Source organism: Littorina saxatilis, linkage group LG16 (genome assembly GCF_037325665.1).
Source record: "Littorina saxatilis isolate snail1 linkage group LG16, US_GU_Lsax_2.0, whole genome shotgun sequence".
Classification (NCBI taxonomy): domain Eukaryota; kingdom Metazoa; phylum Mollusca; class Gastropoda; order Littorinimorpha; family Littorinidae; genus Littorina; species Littorina saxatilis.
Window position 1 is genome coordinate 47,918,319 of NC_090260.1, and position 22,740 is coordinate 47,941,058.

Genomic DNA, 22,740 nt, shown 5'->3' on the forward strand with positions numbered 1-22,740 from the left:
AGAATTGTCCCCTGGACCTCTTCAGGGGTGTTGCCTCTTAACTTGACCCCCGCTAGTGACCTCGCTGCCATCTGAACTCCCGGCTTTTTTTAATTTTATATAATATGATGATTTTCTATTTTTATCAATGTTCTGCTTTGTAAAGAGAACTGGTAACTGTGAAGCAGACTTGTGTCTATACGAACCAATGTAAACCAGAGAATAGAATGAATGGAAGGAGAGTGAAGAGGTTGAAGGGGTCATTGGAGTACTTGTGGACAGAAGCAAGTACATTTGTTGTACTGGTCAACTATCAGTCCTACTGTATGTTTTATATTGTAAGTATAGTGTGCGACGAATTCCACAACAGTTATCAACTTATATTGTTTTCAGTTGAATTTGTTCTATCGTCTCGTCTACGAATCATTCCCATTTTGGGCTAGATTTGATGAGATTTTTGTCAGACCCACAACGTTAACTTTACTTGAATGATATTTTGCTGTTGTACTTTGCTTGTTTTGGTAGTATTTCAGTTGACTCCATTTTGTTGAACAATGTTAATGATTGTTTGTGAAGTCATTTTGATTTATTTAAAAAAAATGCTCTCCAGAATGTTATTTGTCTGCTATCATGTCGTCTATAGTGGTCATCGACCATAATACTGTTGTTTGTTTTACGGTGTGTAACTAATACTGGAAGAGTTTTGTTTCAAACATTGAAAACTTCTTCCTTTTCATTTTGATAAAATGCTTATTGACTTATAATTGTGTAGATATGTTTTGCCTTGAAAATGATAGACTGTGTTACTGGTAAAATCATTTTACGCAGCACAGGATTTGATAAGATGTATGTCTGTCCTGCATCGTTACTTGGATGATATACTGATGTTGTACTTTGCTTATTTTGATGGACGTTTGAGTTTTATGTGTTTTCTTTAAACAATGTTGATATTATTTTATATTTATATAATATTATGAGGCTAGAACAGTATTAGCCTTTCTGAACGTTCATTCAAGATGTTTAACTATAATGACTTCAATAATGTATATCTCTGTTACGACTCAACTCTAAAGATGTCAATACTTGTTTAGCCGAAACTAAAACATTTTGTTACGTCATTAGTATAAGAGTCTACGAAATCTGCACCTTGGAGACGTGTTGAAACGACGTCATTACTTCGTCATTAGTATGAGAATCTACGTAACCTGCACGCGTCATTGCGTTGCATTGTGGGAATGTAAACAGTCATTTGGGAGTAGTCAGCTGGACGGCAAATAGAACAGAACTAAAGCGTTACCGTCGCTCCATTTGTGAGATTTTGTCGGACCCGCCGGGTTCTGAATAGGCTATAAGTGGTAGAACAAGATACAGGACAGTGCCAGAAATCGAAGGAAGACTTGTGTGATCTTTTTGGTGAGCCGCAAAGCAAGTCGAAACATGAGATTCTGTCGTGACCACCGTTGAAAGCCGCCGGCATCCGAGCTGTCATTCCGAGGCCATGAGGTGTTATCCGCAGCCGCACAGACTCGTCTAGTCTTGTTCGGAAGGAGCATCAAGAGGTAAGCTATTTCGTAAATGAAGTGTCCGTCAAGTAAGGAGTGTTCTTTAGTCCTACTCAAACGGAGCATCAAGAAGGTAAGGTGTCGTTATAACCTGCTTATTCAAGATAAGTTCAGCTCGATATAAAGCCAGACTGTCAATGCAAGAATAATTAATTATGAACTCGAAATGAGATTTCTGTTTGATTTTTATTCCATGTGAAGCATTGCTTGTGATCCATTCCTTCAAAATGAAGTTTTATTTGAGGTTTCTCGACTGTGTTTGAATTGAACTTGCTTGTTTGTTTGCTTAACGCCCAGCCGACCACGAAGGGCCATATCAGGGCGGTGCTGCTTTGACATAATATATAACGTGCGCCACACACAAGACAGAAGTCGCAGCACAGGCTTCATGTCTCACCCAGTCACATTATTCTGACACCGGACCAACCAGTCCTAGCACTAACCCCATAATGCCAGACGCCAGGCGGAGCAGCCACTAGATTGCCAATTTTAAAGTCTTAGGTATGACCCGGCCGGGGTTCGAACCCACGACCTCCCGATCACGGGGCGGACGCCTTACCACTAGGCCACCGTGCCGGTGTTTGAATTGAAGCTTATGTGTAACGTTTATGATTTGTTGAACAACTTGTTCTAGTTATTCAGTTTTGCTGCTTCAGGATATAACACTGACACTTGCCTCTTCATTTAGCGATGTCATCTGTATATTTTGCGATGTCATCTGTATATTTAGCGTTGTACTCTGTATATTTAGCTTTGTAATCTGTATAGATCTCTCATCAAGCAGATGTACTGAATATATTGTGCAGTATAGATAGTACTGTATTCCGTTTAAGATGTTTGAAATCTTGAGGTTTTTTTTTCTTCACTGTTGAAGGCAAACGTACATGTATATTTGATCATTGTGTTTAACCACCTGCTTGAGAATAATTGACACCATACTCTGTAAAATAATGTTATGTGGTATGGAATTTGATAAGATTTTTGTGAGATCCGCTACACTGCTCGGATATTAACCCCCTGTTGTATATAACTCATGTTGAGAGACTTCAGTTTTCACAATTATTTTCACAATAATTTCGATAGTCTATAGATCTTTTCATTCTATTTTAAAATGTACCTACAAGTATATTTAGAGCAAATCCTGATCCCAAATAACATATATATTGCCAGCCCCCTACTCACAACTCACAACTCAGAATTCCTTTTAATCATAGTAACATTTCTTGGATTTAGGCGTCGATTTTTAGAGAAAACCCTGATACCAAATAAGATATGTTACCAGCCACCTGAAGTGTCGTGTTCTTTTTTCTCTACTTTTATTTGTTTATGAACTCTCAATTCATTTTAATCATTGTAATGTTCGTTGATTTTGGCGTTGATTGTGTTGTGCTTCATACCATGTTGGCTAATCAGCTACCGTTTTATCATTTTTTGTGAACGTTGGTATATTGGTTGGTTAGGGTTTTTTTCAACGTAGAAACGTTCGTTTCCTTGCTACAGGCACAGTCCTTCTCATGTAAGTGATTCAACACTCTATTTTAGATGTGTCCAGGCTTTCACACGGAACAAAGCCATCCCTCCACTTGTGATGTGTCCAGGCTGTCACACGGAACAAGGCCATCCCTTCACTTGTGATGTGTCCAGGCTGTCACACGGAACAAGGCCATCCCTTCATTTGTGATGTGTCCAGGCTGTCACACGGAACAAGGCCATCCCTTCACTTGTGATGTGTCCAGGCTGTCACACGGAACAAGGCCATCCCTTCACTTGTGATGTGTCCAGGCTGTCACACGGAACAAGGCCATCCCTTCACTTGTGATGTGTCCAGGCTGTCACACGGAACAAGGCCATCCCTTCACTTGTGATGTGTCCAGGCTGTCACACGGAACAAGGCCATCCCTTCACTTGTGATGTGTCCAGGCTGTCACACGGAACAAGGCCATCCCTTCACTTGTGATGTGTCCAGGCTGTCACACGGACTAAGGCCATCCCTCCACTTGTGATGTGTCCAGGCTGTCACACGGAACAAGGCCATCCCTCCATTTGTGATGTGTCCAGGCTGTCACACGGAACAAGGCCATCCCTTCACTTGTGATGTGTCCAGGCTTTCACACGGAACAAAGCCATCCCTCCACTTGGACTCATACCAAACATCAACAGCCTGGCTGCTTTCTGTGCAGACTGGGATATTTGATCTACGTCCATTTTTTTCAAAAAGCTACTGGAATCAATCTGCGAAATCTATTTATAAAAAGAAATTCAAACTCCCGAAGCAGCCAGGATGTTGATTTACTGTAAGTGTCCATGTAGAGGGATGGTCTCATCCCATGTGACAGTCTCGTAATATCTTGGATAGCAAGCATTGCTGCTTTAAACCAAAATTTGCACAGCTGTGTATTTTGACTAAATGTTTTAACATAGAGGGGGAATCGAGACGAGGGTCGTGGTGTATGTGTGTATGTGTGTGTAACTGCTTCTGATTCGTTTGTGTTGTGGTTGTATGGAAGCCTCATTGTTTGGTGTATGCTGGTAACGTTCACACTCCAACCGACACACAGACTCATTGTTGGTCTAGTTCCTTTTAATTTGGTGACGGCAGAGAGAGACCTGAAAACTGTGGGCAAAACAAAAAACACATATAAGCCCTTACAGAATTTCAACTATTAACTTAAACACATATTTAACACATATTTCTTGCTTATAAACTGAAGAGTAAACAGGGTAGAGCGAATGAAAAAAGAAAAGAAGAGAGAGAAACATGAAAGAGACACAGAGAATGAGAAAGAAGGCGAGAAAGAGCAGAGACGGAGAGAAGTAGAAGTAAACAAGGAAACAAAGGAAGGAAGAGAAAGAGAGAGAAAGAGAGAGACGAACAGACCGACAGACGGAGAGAGAGAGAGAAAAAAACGAACAGACCGACAGACGGAGAGAGAGAGAGAGAGAGAGACGGACAAACCAATAAAAGAAGACAAAGTCAGACAGACAAACAGAATGGAGAGAATGGAAGAAAACGTGAGCATACACACCATCAATTAATACAATATTTCTGATAAATGCCTTTGATGACGTCACATCCGGCTTTTTGTGAAAGTTGATTGAAAGTTTGGTCAAGCAATCTTCGTCGAAGTCCGGACTATGGGATTATGGGATTGCATTTCAGCTCGGAAGCTTAAACATTAGTCAATTAGTTTGCTCATTAAAGTTGTCATTAAAATCGAATTTTCAGAAGCAGATACAAAAAAATTATTGCATTGTATTCCTTATCTTCTCTTGAATTAAAAAATATATAGATATGTCATGTTTACTTTAAAAATGTGTTCAAAATGACAGAAAATAGGTTCAGTAAGTACAACGGTCGCATGCTTCGCGGAGACGGTTAGCCGAGACTATCCAAATGTAAATGACTGGTTTGTGGTGCTGATCTTTTAGCTTGATCCCGACTGACTAAATCTTTTTATATCGCTTTACGCGACTTGTTTATATATGCCTTTGATCTACAGACAGCCTTTGATGTTGGCATGTTCTGTTTATAACTGCTGGCTGAAGATCCTGAATTTGACGTGCTTCTAATTGACTGTGTTGGTTGGAGTGGGCGAGACAACCAGCTCATAATGTTTTGCCTCGGTTTTTGTCTTTTGATATTTTCTGGTGAAGTTTATAGCTGCGCTCATTAAATGTGCGTTGTTGACTTCTTTAATCCCCTTGAGACAGTATACGTTGTGTGTGAGTTTGTGTATACTTAGTTCAGTTTTCTTCTTTTGCTTGATTTGTTTTTACGATACGTTTTATTATCATACATACAACCGCGCGCATGCCCACTCGCACGTATACGTTTAAAGTCACTCGAATGTACTCACAAGAGGTTTAATCTGTACGTGTATATTACCATTAGTAACAGAGCTCGAAACTGCATGAATTAAACTAAGCGTTTGTTGTTGTCGGGAAATGGTGTGCAAATGTGTGAAACTGACCAATTTCATATATATTTGAGGAGTCTGTTCCCTTTGGTGAATTTGTAGGATTGTATTGCTCTCTGTATATAAATGGTTTGTTTTCGATTAGTAAGGATTTGTTTTTCCTGTGTACTTTAGATACTGCTTGTATCGTGGGTGTTCTTTTTATCTATACCAGTGAACATCGCTCCAGGCTTTTACACGACTTAAGGGCATCCTTCAACTTCGGCACAAACAAAAATCAACTACATGGCTAATTGCTATGCCGAGTTAGAATAGTTTGGTGAATTAGAATCGCTGATTATCATATGTGTCAGTTACGAACATAATTATATCAGCCACAGACAAACAAATCTAAACATTGTAGATAAAGCAGTCAGGATTTTGGTGTATGTCAAAAGGAAAAGGGTGCTCTTATCCCAAGCAAAAGCCTGAGCGGATCTATACAAGAACGTTTACTCGGTGTCATGTTTTGCTTTAGAAAGGTGTATCTATTTTAGCACAGTCTGTTGTGTTTATACCTTCTATTTTTCGTACAAGTGTCCGAATGTTGATTGTTTTTCTATGTACCCTTATTCTTTTGCTGCTATGAAGACTAACTAGATTTTAACGCCTTTTCTCTATATTTGTCTAATCGGAACAAATATAAACACACGTGTCTGTGGAAACATGTATTTGCACTGCCTTTGGCAGCAGGATATGGACAGCACTAAGTTTACCCTTCTTAACTTGCTCTTGCAAGACTACAACATTAAAAACTGTGTTTTGTGTGTGCTGCAACACTGTATTCTTAATGTTGCTTGACATTCACCTAGCACCCCAACACAGATAACTTCTTTTCCTATTTGTTCTTATTAACTTCACAGAAAATTTTAATTCCAAAATGTTTTCTGTGATGACATTTTTGGCACACCTATACGCAAACAACTTCTGTGAAGGAAAGTTGTCAGTTCATTTCATTCTTCCGTGCTAGTAAGCAGAGTTAGTATGGACGTGACATGGTTTTTTCTTTTCATACGTCCGCACACTTTAAACAGGTTATGTTGCTTGTAGTTGTTTTTAGTAGGAGGAGGACATGCTGAAAACTGCTTACATTGGGTTGTTTCCCTTGCGTTCCGTATGGTCTACTGAACGCATTCACGCACATACAGTCACTACGAGTTACCGGATTATTCTGCACCTGGTTTCTTTTTTTTTTCTGCATTGAGTGCAGTTTGCTTTTATAATTATGATTATTATTAGCGCCTGACACCATGCAGAAAGTGATTTTGTTTCATTTCAAGCCATTTCAATAAATTTGATTTTCTCTACAGCTACGATTGTGTTCATACATGTGTTAACAGTGTGACTGTGCAAGTTAGCGACGGACTTCACATTGTATATTTCCAAGATAAGATTGAACTTTGATGATACAAAAAAGCTTGCTGTGACAAAACAGAGACATAGTATGTATGTCTCTGGACAAAATCAGTAGAGATCTCGTCCGGTATACACTAGAACACCTTTGTTTAAGCTCTTTCAGGTTAGATTTCAGGTTAGAGGTACTAACTGTGGTGACACCCCCTCTCCCCCTATCTTTCTCGCACACACACACACACACACGAGCACACAGGAACACACACACACACGTGTGCGCACGCGCACACACACACATACACACACATACACATATACACACACACACAATTATAGCACACACACATACATATACATACACAAACACACACACACACACACACACACACACACACACACACACACACACACACACACATTAAAGGGAGAGAGAAGAAACGCGGACAATTCTGGCACATGTGCACGTGCTTTACGCATAAGTTGACATAACTTGACTTCGAAAAAAATTGCTCGACATTGTCTTTGTTCAATGTGTTGTTTACATGTCTACTCTGTGTTGGGCGGAGGGGGGGGGCGTAGGCTCTACAAGTATAGTGAATAACATTCCACTGGCTGTGTGGGTTTGTGTGTGTGTGTGTGTGTGTGTGTGTGTGTGTGTGCGTGCGTTCGCGTGTGTGTGTGTGTGTTTGTGTGTGTATGTGTGTCAATTTATCTGTGTGAGAAATAGATAGAGCGAGAGAGAGGGGGAGGGGGGGGGGACACCTGTTCAGTACACGACTTCACACAAAAATGGCTACGCGAGTAGTGTAAACCGAAACTGAAGGAGAAAACCACAACTAATAGCCAGCTAAGAATTGTCCATGCTATCAATATCTTTAGTTTACATCCGTGAAACTGTAAAGTATGACGGCTTACCAGCGCCAAAACCTGGGGTTACCATTTTCATGTGAAAATTAGTCATTAACACGTGTTCTGTTAATTACTAATGTTCAGTTTGGGCCACGGCTCGCGCGCCTCTTTTCTAGTCATAGCAGTCGGACTTTTAGAGTCTGCACTGACAGGCCACGACGTCTGGCAAACATCGCTCTCACATTAATTCTGAAATATCCGATATACGGTTTTAATAGAAGGCCTGATCGAGCAAGTTATCAGATATTAAGATGCATGTCATGGTTTTCTGAAATAGCGCACGTCTTAAACGGCTCATTAGTATCTAAAAAAAGAACGATCAACCCGAAAACGTTAGAATCCTAGCTGCTCGTAGCAGACAGATTTTTAATCGACTCTAGTCGATCCAAACTCTCAGTCACACTTTCACAAATATCTTTCAATAGAATTCAGTCATTATTCCAATAGTTATCGGGTAGAAAGCGGCTGTACCTCATAGTTGGCTACACTACCACAATCATTAATCTTTCTTTCTTTATTTGGTGTTTAACGTCGTTTTCAACCATTCAAGGTTATATCGCGACGGGGAAAGGGGGAGATGGGATAGGGCAAATGGGGGAGATGGGATAGAGCCACTTGTTAATTGTTTCTTGTTCACAAAAGCACTAATCAAAAAATTGCTCCAGGGGCTTGCAACGTAGCACAATATATGACCTTACTGGGAGAATGCAAGTTTCCAGTACAAAGGACTTAACATTTCCTACACACTGCTTGACTAAAATCTTTACAAACACTGACTATATTCTATACAAGAAACACTTAACAAGGGTAAAAGGAGAAACAGAACCGTTAGTCGCCTCTTACGACATGCTGGGTAACATCGGGTAAATTCTTTCTCGTTCCAACCAATATGGGACTCCCCCTAACCCGCAGGGGGGGGGGGGGGGGAATCATTAATCTGTTGTTGTGTGTCTTAGTTAAAGACAATAGACCCGAACACTTTCGAATCGAGAGAGACAAATTGGCGCCTGCCGGACGCCTGCTTCGGTCCGACGTTAGCAGACGGCCTTTCGGTCGGCTAAGACTCACACTTTTACAAATATCTTTTGATAGCAAACCTTATTCAAAGTTATCGGAAAGACAGGTGTGCCTCACGGTTGTCTGCAATAGCGCTCAATTCGTATCATTCGTTTAATTCGAATTAAAGAATGATGGGCCAGAACAGTTTTGAAACGAGTGAAGTTTTCTGTGGTCGGGGGTAACAGGTTCGCGCATGCGAATTCAACCTCAACTGACACAAGGCCGAAAACTCGTCATACATGAGCACAAGATAATTACAATTATCACGTGAAAATGGTTACATTTTAATTGAAAATTACAATGTTCAGTTCTGGCCCAGATGCTGACGGATTAGTAGAGCCAAAACTGAAAAATAAACATTATCAGGGGAAGAGCATTTATAATTCTTTCTGATAATAAGTGATTTTTACGTGGAAATAGTTTTTGTCACGTGAAAAAAGTGAAATATTAATTATGTGGTTTTGGCGCTGGTAAGCCGTCATAGTATTCGGCTAATCGGTTCAAGGTCAGTATCATGTCAACTGTTCGTGAACGACAAAGATTACACACTGTATCAATCAGCTTTACAAAATGGCTTCACCGGCGGTAGCGAAAAGACGAATGAAGGCTGAGGTGTACTCAAAGTGACAAGGTGAGTACGAATGTTTGCTGGTAATTCAGTCAGTATCATAATTACCGGGGGCAGGCGGGTTGATCAAAATGGAAGGCTTGAAATGTATTCATTGATTCAAAGATGGAGACTTTTCCGGCAAGCTGCGGTGCCACGCCCCCTGGAGTTTGGCCCTGTTGGTGACACTTGCCAGTACAATACAGTCTACACAGCGTCAACTGGTGCTTTTGTGTTGCAATAAGTTGTACAAACTAGCGTTAAACATGTTTCTGAAACAAATCTTTTTCGATGTCTCAAAGAAAACAAAACAAAAAAGAACACGGATTCTATCTTTGTTTCATGTAACATTCTGTATTTAATCCCTATGATGTTAAATGACGACTGACGAGTGATAAAGGGGACGGTCAAGCCGGTTTTGCTCGATGTATCACTCTGAGGTATATTATGAGATGTGTGTGTGTGTGTGTGTGTGTGTGTGTGTGTGTGTGTGTGTGTGTGTGTGTGTGTGTATGTGTGTGTGTGTGTGTGTGATTCAGTGTGCGTGTGTGTGTGTGTGTGTGTGTGTGTCAATTTATCTGTGTGAGAGAGAGAGTGAGCGAGAAAGAGAGAGAGAGAGGGGGGGGGGACTACTGTTTATGAAACGGTTTGTAGCGAGCACCTGTTCAGTACACGACTCCACACAAAATTGGCTACGTGGATAGTGTAAACGGAAACTGAACCACAAACTGGTGGCCGTGAAACTGTAATGTATGACGGCTTACCAGCGACAAAACCTGGGGTTACCATTTTTATGTGAAAATTAGTCATTAACACGTGTTCTGTTAATTACTAATGTTCAGTTTTGGCCACGGCTCGCGCGCCTCTTTTCTAGTCATAGCAGTCGGACTTTTAGAGTCTGCACTGACAGGCCACGACGTCCGGCAAACATCGCTCTCACATTAATTCTAAAATATCCGATATCCGGTTTTGATAGAAGGCCTGATCGAGAAAGTTATCAGATATGAAGATGCATGTCATGGTTTTCTGCAATAGCGCACTCCTTCAACGGCTCATTAGTATCCGTAAGAAAAGAACGATCAACCCGAAAACTTTAGAATCCTAGCTGCTCGTAGCGGACAGATTTTTAATCGACTCTGGTCCCGATCCAAATTCTCAGTCACACTTTCACAAATATCTTTCAATAGAATTCAGTCATTATTCCAATAGTTATCGGGTAGAAAGCGGCTGTACCTCATAGTTGGCTACACTACCACAATCATTAATCTGTTCTTGTGTGTCTTAGTTAAAGACAATAGACCCGAACACTTTCGAATCGAGAGAGACAAATTGGCGCCTGCTTCGGTCCGACGTTAGCAGACGGCCTTTCGATCGGCTAAGACTCACACGTTTACAAATATCTTTTGATAGCAAACCTTATTCAAAGTTATCGGAAAGACAGGTGTGCCTCTCGGTTGTCTGCAATAGCGCTCAATTCGTATCATTCGTTTAATTCGAATTAAAGAATGATGGGCCAGAACAGTTTTGAAACGAGTGAAGTTTTCTGTGGTCGGGGGTAACAGGTTCGCGCATGCGAATTCAACCTCAACTGACACAAGGCCGAAAACTCGTCATACATGAGCACAAGATAATTACAATTGTCAGTAAGTACTGGTGTCACATGACTGATGTGAACCAGTTGATTGGCTAATGGTGATGCGCTAAAACTGTTAGCGCACTCTTGGAGTGCGCTAACTTTTCCACAGAGCGTATTCTTGCGCCCTTTGCCTAAGCAAGACTGTGCTCTCATCCTCAGAATTAATTAATGACATGTAGCTTATATTCTCCACAATACCAAATGACCATAAATTCCCTGCTTCTCAATTAAAGCAGAAGTGGGTTTTTTTCTGACAGATTGCATGTGCCTGTGCCAGTGCCAGTGATCTAAAAAAAAAATAGAAGCCGCTGTGTTTCATCTAATTTTCGCCGACTTGCATAGATTCTTCTCATATGCCGTGTTAGTGGCATGTAGCTTATCATCCACATTACCAAATGATGAGTTAGTATACAATTCCCAGCGGCTAACAGAAAACACAAGTGTTATTCCGATAACGTACCAGCTAGACCAGTTTGGAAGACTGACTCGATCGACTCTGTAGCAGACAACACAGAAATACGACTACATCAGTTCAGTAAATGAATGGTTTCAGAATTATTATTTCAAAGCAAGAACAATCGTAATCGAAAACGTGTAAGGTTCAGAACGTTCTTACCATATATAAGATTTATTAGCAGCCTGCCTCATGCGTACAGACTCAGTGCAGACTGCAGTCGTTCCATTGCCCAGGTTGGCAGGTAGCCTAGCAGACGACATTAACCCCGCTCAGCAAATTAACATGTTGGGCAAATGTGAACGAAAAAACGATGGGGATATAATACGTGTAGGGTTCAGAGCATTCTTACCGTTCATATTTAGTATCAGACTCCCCGATGAGTGAAGATAGAACACGAGAAATATGCCACATTTGTTTTGAAAATGTGCGAACCGTCGAGTCCCGCTTTGAGTCAATTCAAGGGGAGTCACTCCGCATAGTCAATCCGTCGAAGCTCGACTGGAGGTTTCGAATCGCAAATAATGAAGAGCCTTTCTCCGAGTTCAAATGAGGTCTCTCTGAAAGATCATCACTGTTCAGATTAACGCTACACTGGAATTTACCAACAGAAATTAAAATGCGTGTGACGAAAGCACGACACACTTGAGACACCCCACACAAAAGTAGATCTTTACTGTGCACGACCTGACCACACAGTTATGCCTATTCAAATGCGCATTGCAAAATGTGCGTTTGGAATCTTCTTTTTTCTATGGCAGTACTGACAATATCGTTATTGAAACAATCCCAGTGCACTAAGGGATTTATAGAGCAAATCTCGAAAATAATTATTGAACTCAGCGCTATGCGCTTCGTTCAATAATGAATTTTCTCGATTTGCTCTATAAATCCCTTAGTGCACTGGGATGTCTCAATAACTTAAATTATCGCGTGAAAATGGTTACATTTTAATTGAAAATTACAATGTTCAGTTCTGGCCCAGATGCTGACGGATTAGTAGAGCCAAAACTGAAAAATAAACATTATCAGGGGAAGAGCATTTATAATTCTTTCTGATAAAAAGTGATTTTTACGTGGAAATAGTTTTTGTCACGTGAAAAAAGTGAAATATTAATTATGTGGTTTTGGCGCTGGTAAGCCGTCATAGTATTCGGCTAATCGGTTCAAGGTCAGTATCATGTCAACTGTTCGTGAACGACAAAGATTACACACTGTATCAATCAGCTTTACAAAATGGCTTCACGGGCGGTAGCGAAAAGACGAATGAAGGCTGAGGTGTACTCAAAGTGACAAGGTGAGTACGAATGTTTGCTGGTAATTCAGTCAGTATCATAATTACCGGGGGCAGGCGGGTTGATCAAAATGGAAGGCTTGAAATGTATTCATTGATTCAAAGATGTGTCGCTGGAGACTTTTCCGGCAAGCTGCGGTGCCACGCCCCCTGGAGTTTGGCCCTGTTGGTGACACTTGCTAGTACAATACAGTCTACACACCGTCAACTGGTGCTTTTGTTTTGCAATAAGTTGTACAAACTAGCGTTAAACATGTTTCTGAAACAAATCTTTTTCGATGTCTCAAAAAAAAAGAACCAAAAAAAAGAACACGGATTCTGACGAGTGATAAAGGTGACGGTCAAGCCGGTTTTGCTCGATGTATCACTCTGAGGTATATGAGATGTGTGTGTGTGTGTGTGTGTGTGTGTGTGTGTGTGTGTGTGTGTGTGTGTGTGTGTGTGTGTGTGTGATTCAGTGTGCGTGTGAGTGTGTGTGTGTGTGTGTGTGTGTGTGTGTGTGTGTGTGTGTGATTCAGTGTGCGTGTGAGTGTGTGTGTGTGTGTGTGTGTGTGTGTGTGTGTGTGTGTGTGTGTGTGTGTGTGTGTGTGTGTGTCTGTGTCTGTGACACAGAGAGAGAGAGAGAGACTAAAAAGAGGCTGAAAGTGTGTGTGTGTGTGTGTGTGTGTGTGTGTGTGTGTGTTTCAGTGTGAGTGTGTGTGTATGTGTGTGTGTGTGTGTGTGTGTGTGTGACAGAGAGAGAGAGAGAGGAGAGAGAGAGAGAGAGAGAGAGAGAGAGAGAGAGAGGCTGAAAGTTAACCAGTGAAACTAGTACATTTGCTTGGTCACCCTGGCAAATCTGTCGAATTGAATGATGAAGACGACTCTGATGTTTCAGCTGTTTTTGAAGTAACTAAGGAAAGTTTTGATGCCTCTGTCTCAAGTAAAATGTGTCTGTGCACGTTTATTATCAATTGCAAATACCATTTCTACACGACATAATCTGAATTCATGTGTCAAACGTGGAAGTAGGCGTATGTCACTACCAAAACCTTCACAGTCACATCATTTCAATAAATATGTATTTGGTTCTAAGAAAAATAAGAACGGAAATTATTTAAAGTTAACACACACAAAAACTTATTATGATTTATGTTTTCGCAGTCTCAAACTTATGCATTGATTTTGAAACCGCTTGACCATCCTAGTGATGATACACCGACCCTTGACCGATAGAAAACTGACTTGTCAGTAACAACGCTAAAACACAACCACGGACTTCAAAGTCGGACATTTTCTGTGAACTACACGTACATTGTTCACACTGAAAGCAAGTTAAACTTGTGTTACCACTGCCAATTACTCTGCACGTCTTCTTCAAGACATTCGTTTGAAAAAACAAACCCAGTGTTTTTAACCTTCATTAACTGAATGACAACCTTTTCGTAATTTTACATTATTTTTGACTTTGAAACGCTTCTACAAACAATTGACCTATCCTGCTCTAGAAGTTCTGGAAGGACGTTAGGCCATGTGCCTGCCTACTCTCCGCAGTCGTTACTATAATTCCGAACTTTCTATTTCAGTCACACTATTCCAGAATGGTTTAGTTTTCTAACCAACACACACACACACGCACGCAAGCACGCAAGCACGCACACACTCACACTCACACACACACACACACACACACACACACACACACACACACACACACACACACACACATTGGGAGACAGAGGTAATTAAGTATCGGGATCTCGATCCAAGATTTGTTGAACATTTTGAAAGGATCCGGATGAGCTTGGTGTGCATGTTGTTGCTAAAGCATGGTGTTGGCTCATCTCGTTCGTGATAGCGGCTGGGCTTGGCGCCTTCGTGTAGGTGTAACCAATAGGTTTTTTCAAAGTCTTCATACATTGATTATTTTTAATCTGCGCTCTATTACAATCTTTTTTAAGTTGACATCCATTCAAATAATGAGGAAATATGGCCGCTGTGTATTTTTTCTATGATTTTTTAAAGAAAAATACGTACACTTCTTGAAACAAAGTTGCAAAGAAAGTTTCACACAATGATTCGTGATCAGGAAAACTGTTTAGTGCACCAACATTCTTTCAATGTGTCTAGTTATCTCGATTTATATTGTTGAAAATTGCTGAAAGTTATTGAACCAGACTACAGTTTTCTGAAAATGACTTTAGTTAAGTAACTTTAGTGGTTTAACGTCCTCTGAGGTAGCTTGGACCTATTTGGGACATGACTGTTAATACCTGTTAAACAGGTTTATGAACAATTCTGTGTGATGCTAGATATGACTGTCCGGATTTAACGTATGAAAGAACCCATTGTTATTCAGCGAATTAAGACATTTTCCCAATTACACTGTTATTTACAGTGGTTTTGTTGTTTGTAAAATCACTTGATGAACATTGTTGCAAACACAAATTCGAACATCTGTTGACTTTATGGCTTTACGTAAGCATTTGATCGAAAAATAGTTAAGCCTGTCTTACACTGTGCCGAATATCCTTGCGAATATGAACATGTTGTATTCGGCAAAAAAAGAGACGAATGGACAGGATAAAATATTGAAAATTCGAAGCGTTACCGATCATTGTGAATGCATACAAATCCATATACGAATGTCTTGCGGGTGTATTACGAACGTTGCGAGTGGCCCTGCGAGTGTTGCGAGTGCTTGCAAACACTTTACGAATAAAGCGATTATGCTATTCGCATTGTTCGTAACACTGCTCTATACGCTGTGCCGAATTTCCTTTGCGAATAGAATTCGCCAATAATTCGTAATGATCGGGACATGGTCGCAAGACATTCGTAAATGTTCTTAACCATTCGCCACCATTCGTCTCTTGTTGCGAATATTAGCAACATGCTCCAACTATTCGCAAGGAAGGCATATTCTTCAGTATTCGCAAGCCATTCGTAATCATCGTATAGGTATTCGTAGCGCTCGCAAGGCGTTCGCAATGATCGGTACACATTCGTAAGACATTCGCAAGAAATGTGTATATGAACATGTTGCATTTGGCCACAAAAAGAGACTGATGGACAGGGAACATATTGACCATTCGAAGCCTTACGAATCATTGCAAATGTCTTACGAATGGTTGCGAGTGCTTGCGAATGTCTACTGATCATTGCGAATGCATACGAATCTATATTCGCAAGGATATTCGGCACAGTGTAAGACAGGCATAACGAATGTTTGCGAATGCCTTGCGAGCCTGACGAATACATTGCGATGATTACGAATGTTCGCAAGGATATTCGGCACAGTGTGAGACAGGCATAACGAATGGTTGCGAATGCCTTGCGAGCGTTACGAATATATTGCGATGATTACGAATGTCTTGCGAAATCTTACAAGTACGTTGCCAAAAAGTTAAGAATATGACTTCTTTGCGAATATTGGAAACATATTGCTATGTTCAAAACAAGAGACGAATGGTGGTGAATGGTTCAGAACATTTACGAATGTCTTGCGACCATGTCCCGATCATTGTGAATTATTGGAAAATTCTATTCGCAAGGGCAATTCGGCACAGTGTAAGAGTATAGCTTGTGTGACTAAGAACGCTAAAAATAGCTCCGAAGTAGTGAGGTTGGTGTTTGTCATCTGCATGTTTGAGTCTTTTGCACACTCTGGTGCTAATGTAAGTGATCAGGACGGTAAGAGTAACGAACGGACCACCAAGAAACTGTATGGGTGCACTCTATTTTGCAAGTCTTGATGATCCTGAATATATTTTGCACAAAAAATACTCAATAAGAAAAGGCTACGAATTCTTCCAAATTGCGGTACACCTCTAGGCCGATGTCTGCTCTGTAATCGTAGGTCAGTTTTTAACACCAAATACCTCGCAAAAGACACATTTGAACTGCCTAACTGCTCACGGTGAAAGCGTGTTATTCTGTCTCCCTGTTTTGGGGACTTCCGATTTTCCGCGAGATTTACCTTCTCTTAGCTTCGTTATGTCTATTTCTTGAATTCAAAGCTTTGATTTATGTAGATCAAATTACCAAAGGGAATTAAGTAAGCGCTCTAATGGCATACGACATGTGTTACAGAGTAAACGAGAGTTATACGGAAACAATCTCCTGGCACCTGAGAGAATAACAAGCACTGGAATGAACAAGCGACTTTCATCCTAATTTTGTTTTCTTTCTGATTTTTGTATTTATTCATCTCTAGACAGATTGGAAATGACATGCATCTGTTGTTTTGGGGGACGGCTTTGGATTGCTCCCTCAATACCGTTGTTTGTCATAATTTTCCCGACTGTTTCATTCATAACGAGCTAAGTAGGCCTAACACACAAAAACTATGTTCATTTGAGACAGATCCAAGTTGTGAATTGTTTTGGGCTTCAGGTGAACCGTGCTGTATGTCATCCCGGCTTTGTATTCGTGTTTCCACGGAGAATGATTGTAAACATTAACTGTCACAGATCCAATCAAAGTTGATAATTACCGTTCAAATCTCGAACAATCATTCCACAGGCGAATGGAGCGTTCTACTCAGAGGGGTCATTCTGGCCCGATGACGTCAGAGGGAAATGCAGGTACCTCCGTTGATGACGCTCCTTCCGGTCATGGTAATGGTGCGTCAGCTGACATATCTCTGAGGTCGCCGTCACATGCTGGGAATTATGCCAACCCTTCCCACATACCAATTAACAATTCTGGTAAGTTTTCTATGATCAGATAGACGTGTGTGCTCCGCTTAACTCTAAAAAGTATTGCCGAAAGTGTGTGTGTGTGTGTGTGTGTGTGTGTGTGTGTGTGTGTGTGTGTGTGTGTGGGTGATGTGTGTGTGTGTGTGTGTGTGTGTGAGTGTGTGGGTGATGTGTGTGTGTGTGTGTGTGTGTGTGTGTGTGTGTGTGTGGGTGGTGTGTGTGATGTGTATGTGTGTGTGTGTGTGTGTGATCGGCTTTTCTCAAAAATATCAAACGGATTCTCAAGAAAATTGACTTTTGCAAGGACATGTTTATATCTGTGTGCGGTGTTTCACTGTATTTTACGTTTAGTCAAGACAAATGTTTTAATATGGACGGGGAATCGAGACGAGGGTCATGGTGTGTGTATGTATGTATGTATGTGTGTGTGTTTGGGTGTGTATGTGTGTGGGTGTGTAAAGTTAATCCTTCTTCTTCTGCTGCGTTCGTGGGCTGAAACTCCCACGTACACTCGTGTTTTTGCACGAGTGGGTTTGTGCGTGTATGACCGTTTTTACCCCGCCATTTAGGCAGCCATACGCCGATTTCGGCGGAAGCATGCAGGGTATTTTCTTGTTTTTATAACCCACGGAACTCTGACATGGATTACAGAATCTTTACCGTGCGCACTTGGTCTTGTGTTTGCGTGTACACACGAAGGGGGATAAGGCGCTATGAGGTCTGCACATACGTTGACCTGGGAGATCGGGAAAATCTCCACCTTAACCCATCAGGCGCGGCCGGGATTCGAACCCACAACTTTCCGCTTTGGAGGCCGGCGTCTTACCACCAAGCCATTGCGCCCGTCAAAAAAGTTAATCCGAAAAATACTACTGCACCAATCGTCATCAAACTTTGCATAAAAGTTCCTGGGTATGATATCCTCAGATATTGTTTTCAGTTTTTGGATAAATGTCTTTTATGACGTCATATCCGGATTTTTGTGAAAGTTGAGGCGGCACTGTCACACCCTCATTTTTTTTTAACCAAATTGATTGCAGTTTTGGTAAGGTAATCTTCGACAAAGTCCGGACTATGGTATTAGATTTCAGCTCGAAATCTTAAACATTAGTTAATTAGTTTGCTCATTACAGTTGTCATTAAAATCGAATTTTTAGTAACAGATAAAAGTAACAATGACTGCATTGTATTCCCCATCTTCTCCTAAATTCACAAGTTTATAGATATGTCATGTTTACTCTAAGAATGTGCTCAGAATTAGAGTAAATAGGTTTAGTAAGTACTATACAGTCGCGTGCTTCGGGGAGACGAGCGTGACCCGTCTCGGTCATTGGGTGTTGTCAGCCGAGACTATCTAAATGTAGTCTTGGCGATGACTGGTTTGTGGTGTTAATCTTTTAGTTTCATACCGACTGACTAAATGGTCTTTTATTATCATTCTAGTGCCCTTTATGGCTGTGTGACCAATCAGGACTGATTCTAGGTGACCTGTTAAATGTTATAACGTTCAAGGCGGGACCCTTTTTGTATAACGCATTAAAAATCACCACGACAAAATAAAAATTAATATAAAAAACATCAGGGTGAATTGTTCTACTGAATGTCACTTTTTGACATTTTTCTCGTGCAATTTACTGTGTAAAATGTGCTAAAAAGCAAATTCTGTCGGTGGGAGGGAAATAGAATGGCAAGTAAGTTTAATACTGAGTAAAGGGAAGCAACTCTTTTTGGTGCTGTCAGTAGCAGACTACACCTATGTGCTTTTGGCAACATGGCAAACAAACCTGCCATCAATCAAGAAGATCTAAAAAACCTATACGCATCAAAATTCAAGTCTCCCAACACCCCCACTGGCCTTTTGAACAAGGTTCAGTTAGATGTCCGGTTTTATTTTTTTAGACGGGGCCTGGAAAACTTTGAAAAAATGACGAAAGACACCTTCGAAGTGAAGATGGATCAAACAACAGGGAAACAATACGTAATCAAACGGTTTGATGAACTTACCAAGAATCACAGAGCTGGAGACGAAGAACTTGTGACTGGAGTCATGCCAGAGACTGGGGACAGCAGCTGTCCAGTAAGTGTACAGCTACAAGTACCTGTCTCTGCTAAATCCAAAGTGTGAGCATCTTTGGCAATTCCCTGTCAACACGTTCCATGGAGATGACGAAACATGGTATGACAACAGACCCATGGGCGTCCACACTATGAAGAAGTGAGCTGTGTCAATTGTCGCAGATATAGATCTACACAAACCACAGCGTGCGAGCGACGGGTGCAACACTACTCGCAGACAAGAACTTCAGTCCAATTGACATTATCAGTGTCACCGGTCACAAAACTGTTAGATCTTACCAAAAAACATCCACCGCCAAAAAACTAGAGATGGCAGCTGCTATGTCGTCCCAGCTCACAGAGAATAGGCAGTTGGCACTGCTCCCAAGTCATACTTCGCGGGGAGAACAAGCCAAAACTTTATGCGACGGGAAGCAGAATCGAACGGGGTCGTCTCGTTGCATCGGCGACTGTCACAAGCCAGCAGACGATCCGACAGGACGTGGAACTCAGCAACGACGAGGTAGCAGCTCTTTTCGATCCGGAATACGAACCTGCCATGCCTCCAACGAGACCAAATCCGCCAATGTTCCATCACTGTGACCTCTCGCATGCAACGATCAACATTCAATTCCACCGACATTTAACCGCATTCAACTGCGCATGCGCAACACAAATGTGCAACATTTGAGATGGCTCTTCCGAGAACTGTCCGTTCCAATTTCGGACTTTCTGTTTGTTAGCATTTTCGAGTCTGTGTTCTGGTTTTTTGTTGTTGTTGAGTGTTTTTATGATACTATGCACAGAAAAGAAGGGACACGTTGTGAATTAAACTGTTTGGGAAAGATTACTTGAAAGCTGAAAGTGTGCTGGATGTTTGTTTTGTTTGCTCTGTTTACCTTGTAACCAACCAAGCCAAAATGGCGACACTTTACTTGCAGGGTCGCTTCGGGTATTATGTTTGTTACCACGCACGGATAATAAAACCGTTATTACTAATATGCTGACTGTTAGCAAATGATAACAAGACATGTCTCGAAAACGCTATCAAAATTCGCCTAAAGGCTCATTTTGATATCTTTTTTCTCGACATGTCTTGTTATCATTTGCTAACAGTCAGTATATTGGAAATAACTCATAATATCCTTCAGGTCACTTGTTTTTTGTTATAGTCAATTCTTATGACGTCATTTTTGCGTAATTTTTTTGTTGAAGCCGCACTGTGTTTGTGCCGCGTTGAAGCTATTTCAAAATGGCAATCAAGTGGTTTTTGGTTAATAACAGTTTAATAGAAAATGTGCAAAGCCCGAAAAAAGATTGCGTCTGTTGTAAATGCTCTATGATCTACTGTAACTCACACTCTCCGTGTGACAGGCGACGTGTCTGTGAATGTTCCTGGTGACGTGGGGGGTGGCTTCAACGTGGCCAGTCACATGACTCACGACAACAGACACATCAACCATGACGACCAGCGACGCTACGACCACAGACAGTACACCACCAGCACCATCAACAGTGGCAGCGTCGTACATCACAACTACACAGGAGCAGTGATTCAAAACATAACTCTGCATCTACCAGAAATACGCGGTAAGCAGTAATAGGGTCTAAACATGTGTTCAGAACTCTCTCTCTGTTTGTAAGTTTTGCCGTTGCTCTTACTTCTCAGGCACCACAGTCCACTGCAGTCATCCCGATTTTTCCGTCCATAATATGCATGAGCAATTCTTAGGTCTTGAGATTGACGCCTGTTTGCCTTCTTTTGAAAATGATACATGGAGTAGATATGATGCGCGCGCGTGTGTGTGTGTGTGACGGAGTGATTGAGTTGGGGTCATGTCGATGTGACCACGTGTCGTTGTGACCACGTGTCGGTGTGACCACGTATCGATGTGACCACGTACTCGATCAGTATGAGTTCAGGTAAGCAATTAACTTCTCATGACTTTGACCAGTGGTCAATGCTACTGACCATCAATAAAACACTGAAAATAGGTAAACATGACCACTAGTCAGTAGCACTGAGCACTCATCAAAGTCATCAAAAGTTGCTTACTTCAACCTATACTGTACTATTTAGCAGTCATAACTGTAAAAATAGGCTATTTTTACTAGTATACTGACCACTGGTCAAAATCATTAAACGATGTGTGGTCACAACATATGTCGGCATACAACTTACTGTGCTTCGATCATTGACGAAGAAAATTCCAATGACACTAGTTCATTTTCATTTCACTACGCGACTGCAGGGGAAATAAGCTCAACTGAAGACGAATATGCGGAGTAACTGTTCTTCAACGGATTGCTCTCACCGATCTAAACATTTAGATCAGTGATTGCTCTGTTTGTCGTCTGCTAGTCTGCTAGTAAGTTGTCTTCGGTCGTGTGAATGTCGCATCTATTTCGACTGTGTGCATCGATCCGTGTAGTGAAATGTTGATCTTTGATGATTTGGCAACATAAGTTCGCTAAATGTGCTTCGAGTGTATCTCCCGGTAACCATTTTAAAACGTCTTTTAACAAGACCACGTTTCGACAGCCCAGACGGGGTTGGTTTTTGGGGAGGATCCTCGATGGCTCACATGGTATATAATGTGTTCCGCCGGTGTGTTTTTTTTTTAAAGAATCCGTTTAAATTGGCTATTTCAAAAGTACCCAATCAGGGCCGGACTAGGGGTGGGGGGTTACAGGGGTTGCGCAACCCCCCCCCCCCTTGCTTAAGCATGTACCTCCCAAACGCATATTTTTTGTCGAATTTACCTTTTTCGTTCAAGGAGAGGTTTCCTTTCCCTCAAGAAACATCAAAAAACGTTCAGCTTCAACCCCCACCAAGGGGGCTTTGCCCCCTGGACCCCCACCAAGTGGCTTCGCCCCCTGGACCCCCATCTGTAACCCCCCCCCCCTAGTACTTACCTAGTCCGGCCCTGCCAATGACACGACTCGAGTGGCAATTAAAAAACATTCTCTGCAATTCCCGTTTCAGTCCGTGCAGCCGTTTCGGATCCTATCGTCATCATACTTGACTAACACACACACACACAGACACAGGAACCAGCTTTAAAAGTTAGATTATGAAAGAACCATGTGAACCAGTGATTTTTTCTTGTGTAAATCAGATATTACAGTATTTTTGCTTTTTGAAAAGCTATATTTCAAAATCAAAACTACAGATTTGAATTTTAATAATTTTAACG

General features: G+C 41.3%; 1 protein-coding gene and 1 long non-coding RNA gene across 2 annotated transcripts; both read left to right on the top strand.

Moving 5' to 3' along the window:
• Positions 1-400: 400 nt before the first annotated feature.
• On the top strand, positions 401-6,806 carry LOC138951125 (uncharacterized). The gene is made up of 2 exons (XR_011450999.1): positions 401-3,093; positions 3,646-6,806. It is a non-coding gene; the product is annotated as an uncharacterized lncRNA (long non-coding RNA).
• A 5,914-nt stretch (positions 6,807-12,720) lies between these two features.
• Positions 12,721-21,215, top strand: LOC138950226 (uncharacterized). Its single transcript, XM_070321965.1, has 3 exons — positions 12,721-12,812; positions 17,313-17,497; positions 20,918-21,215. Exons 2-3 carry the CDS (start codon positions 17,317-17,319, stop codon positions 21,142-21,144), a joined length of 408 nt encoding a protein of 135 aa, XP_070178066.1. The 5' UTR covers positions 12,721-12,812; positions 17,313-17,316; the 3' UTR covers positions 21,145-21,215.
• The last annotated feature ends 1,525 nt before the right edge of the window (positions 21,216-22,740 follow it).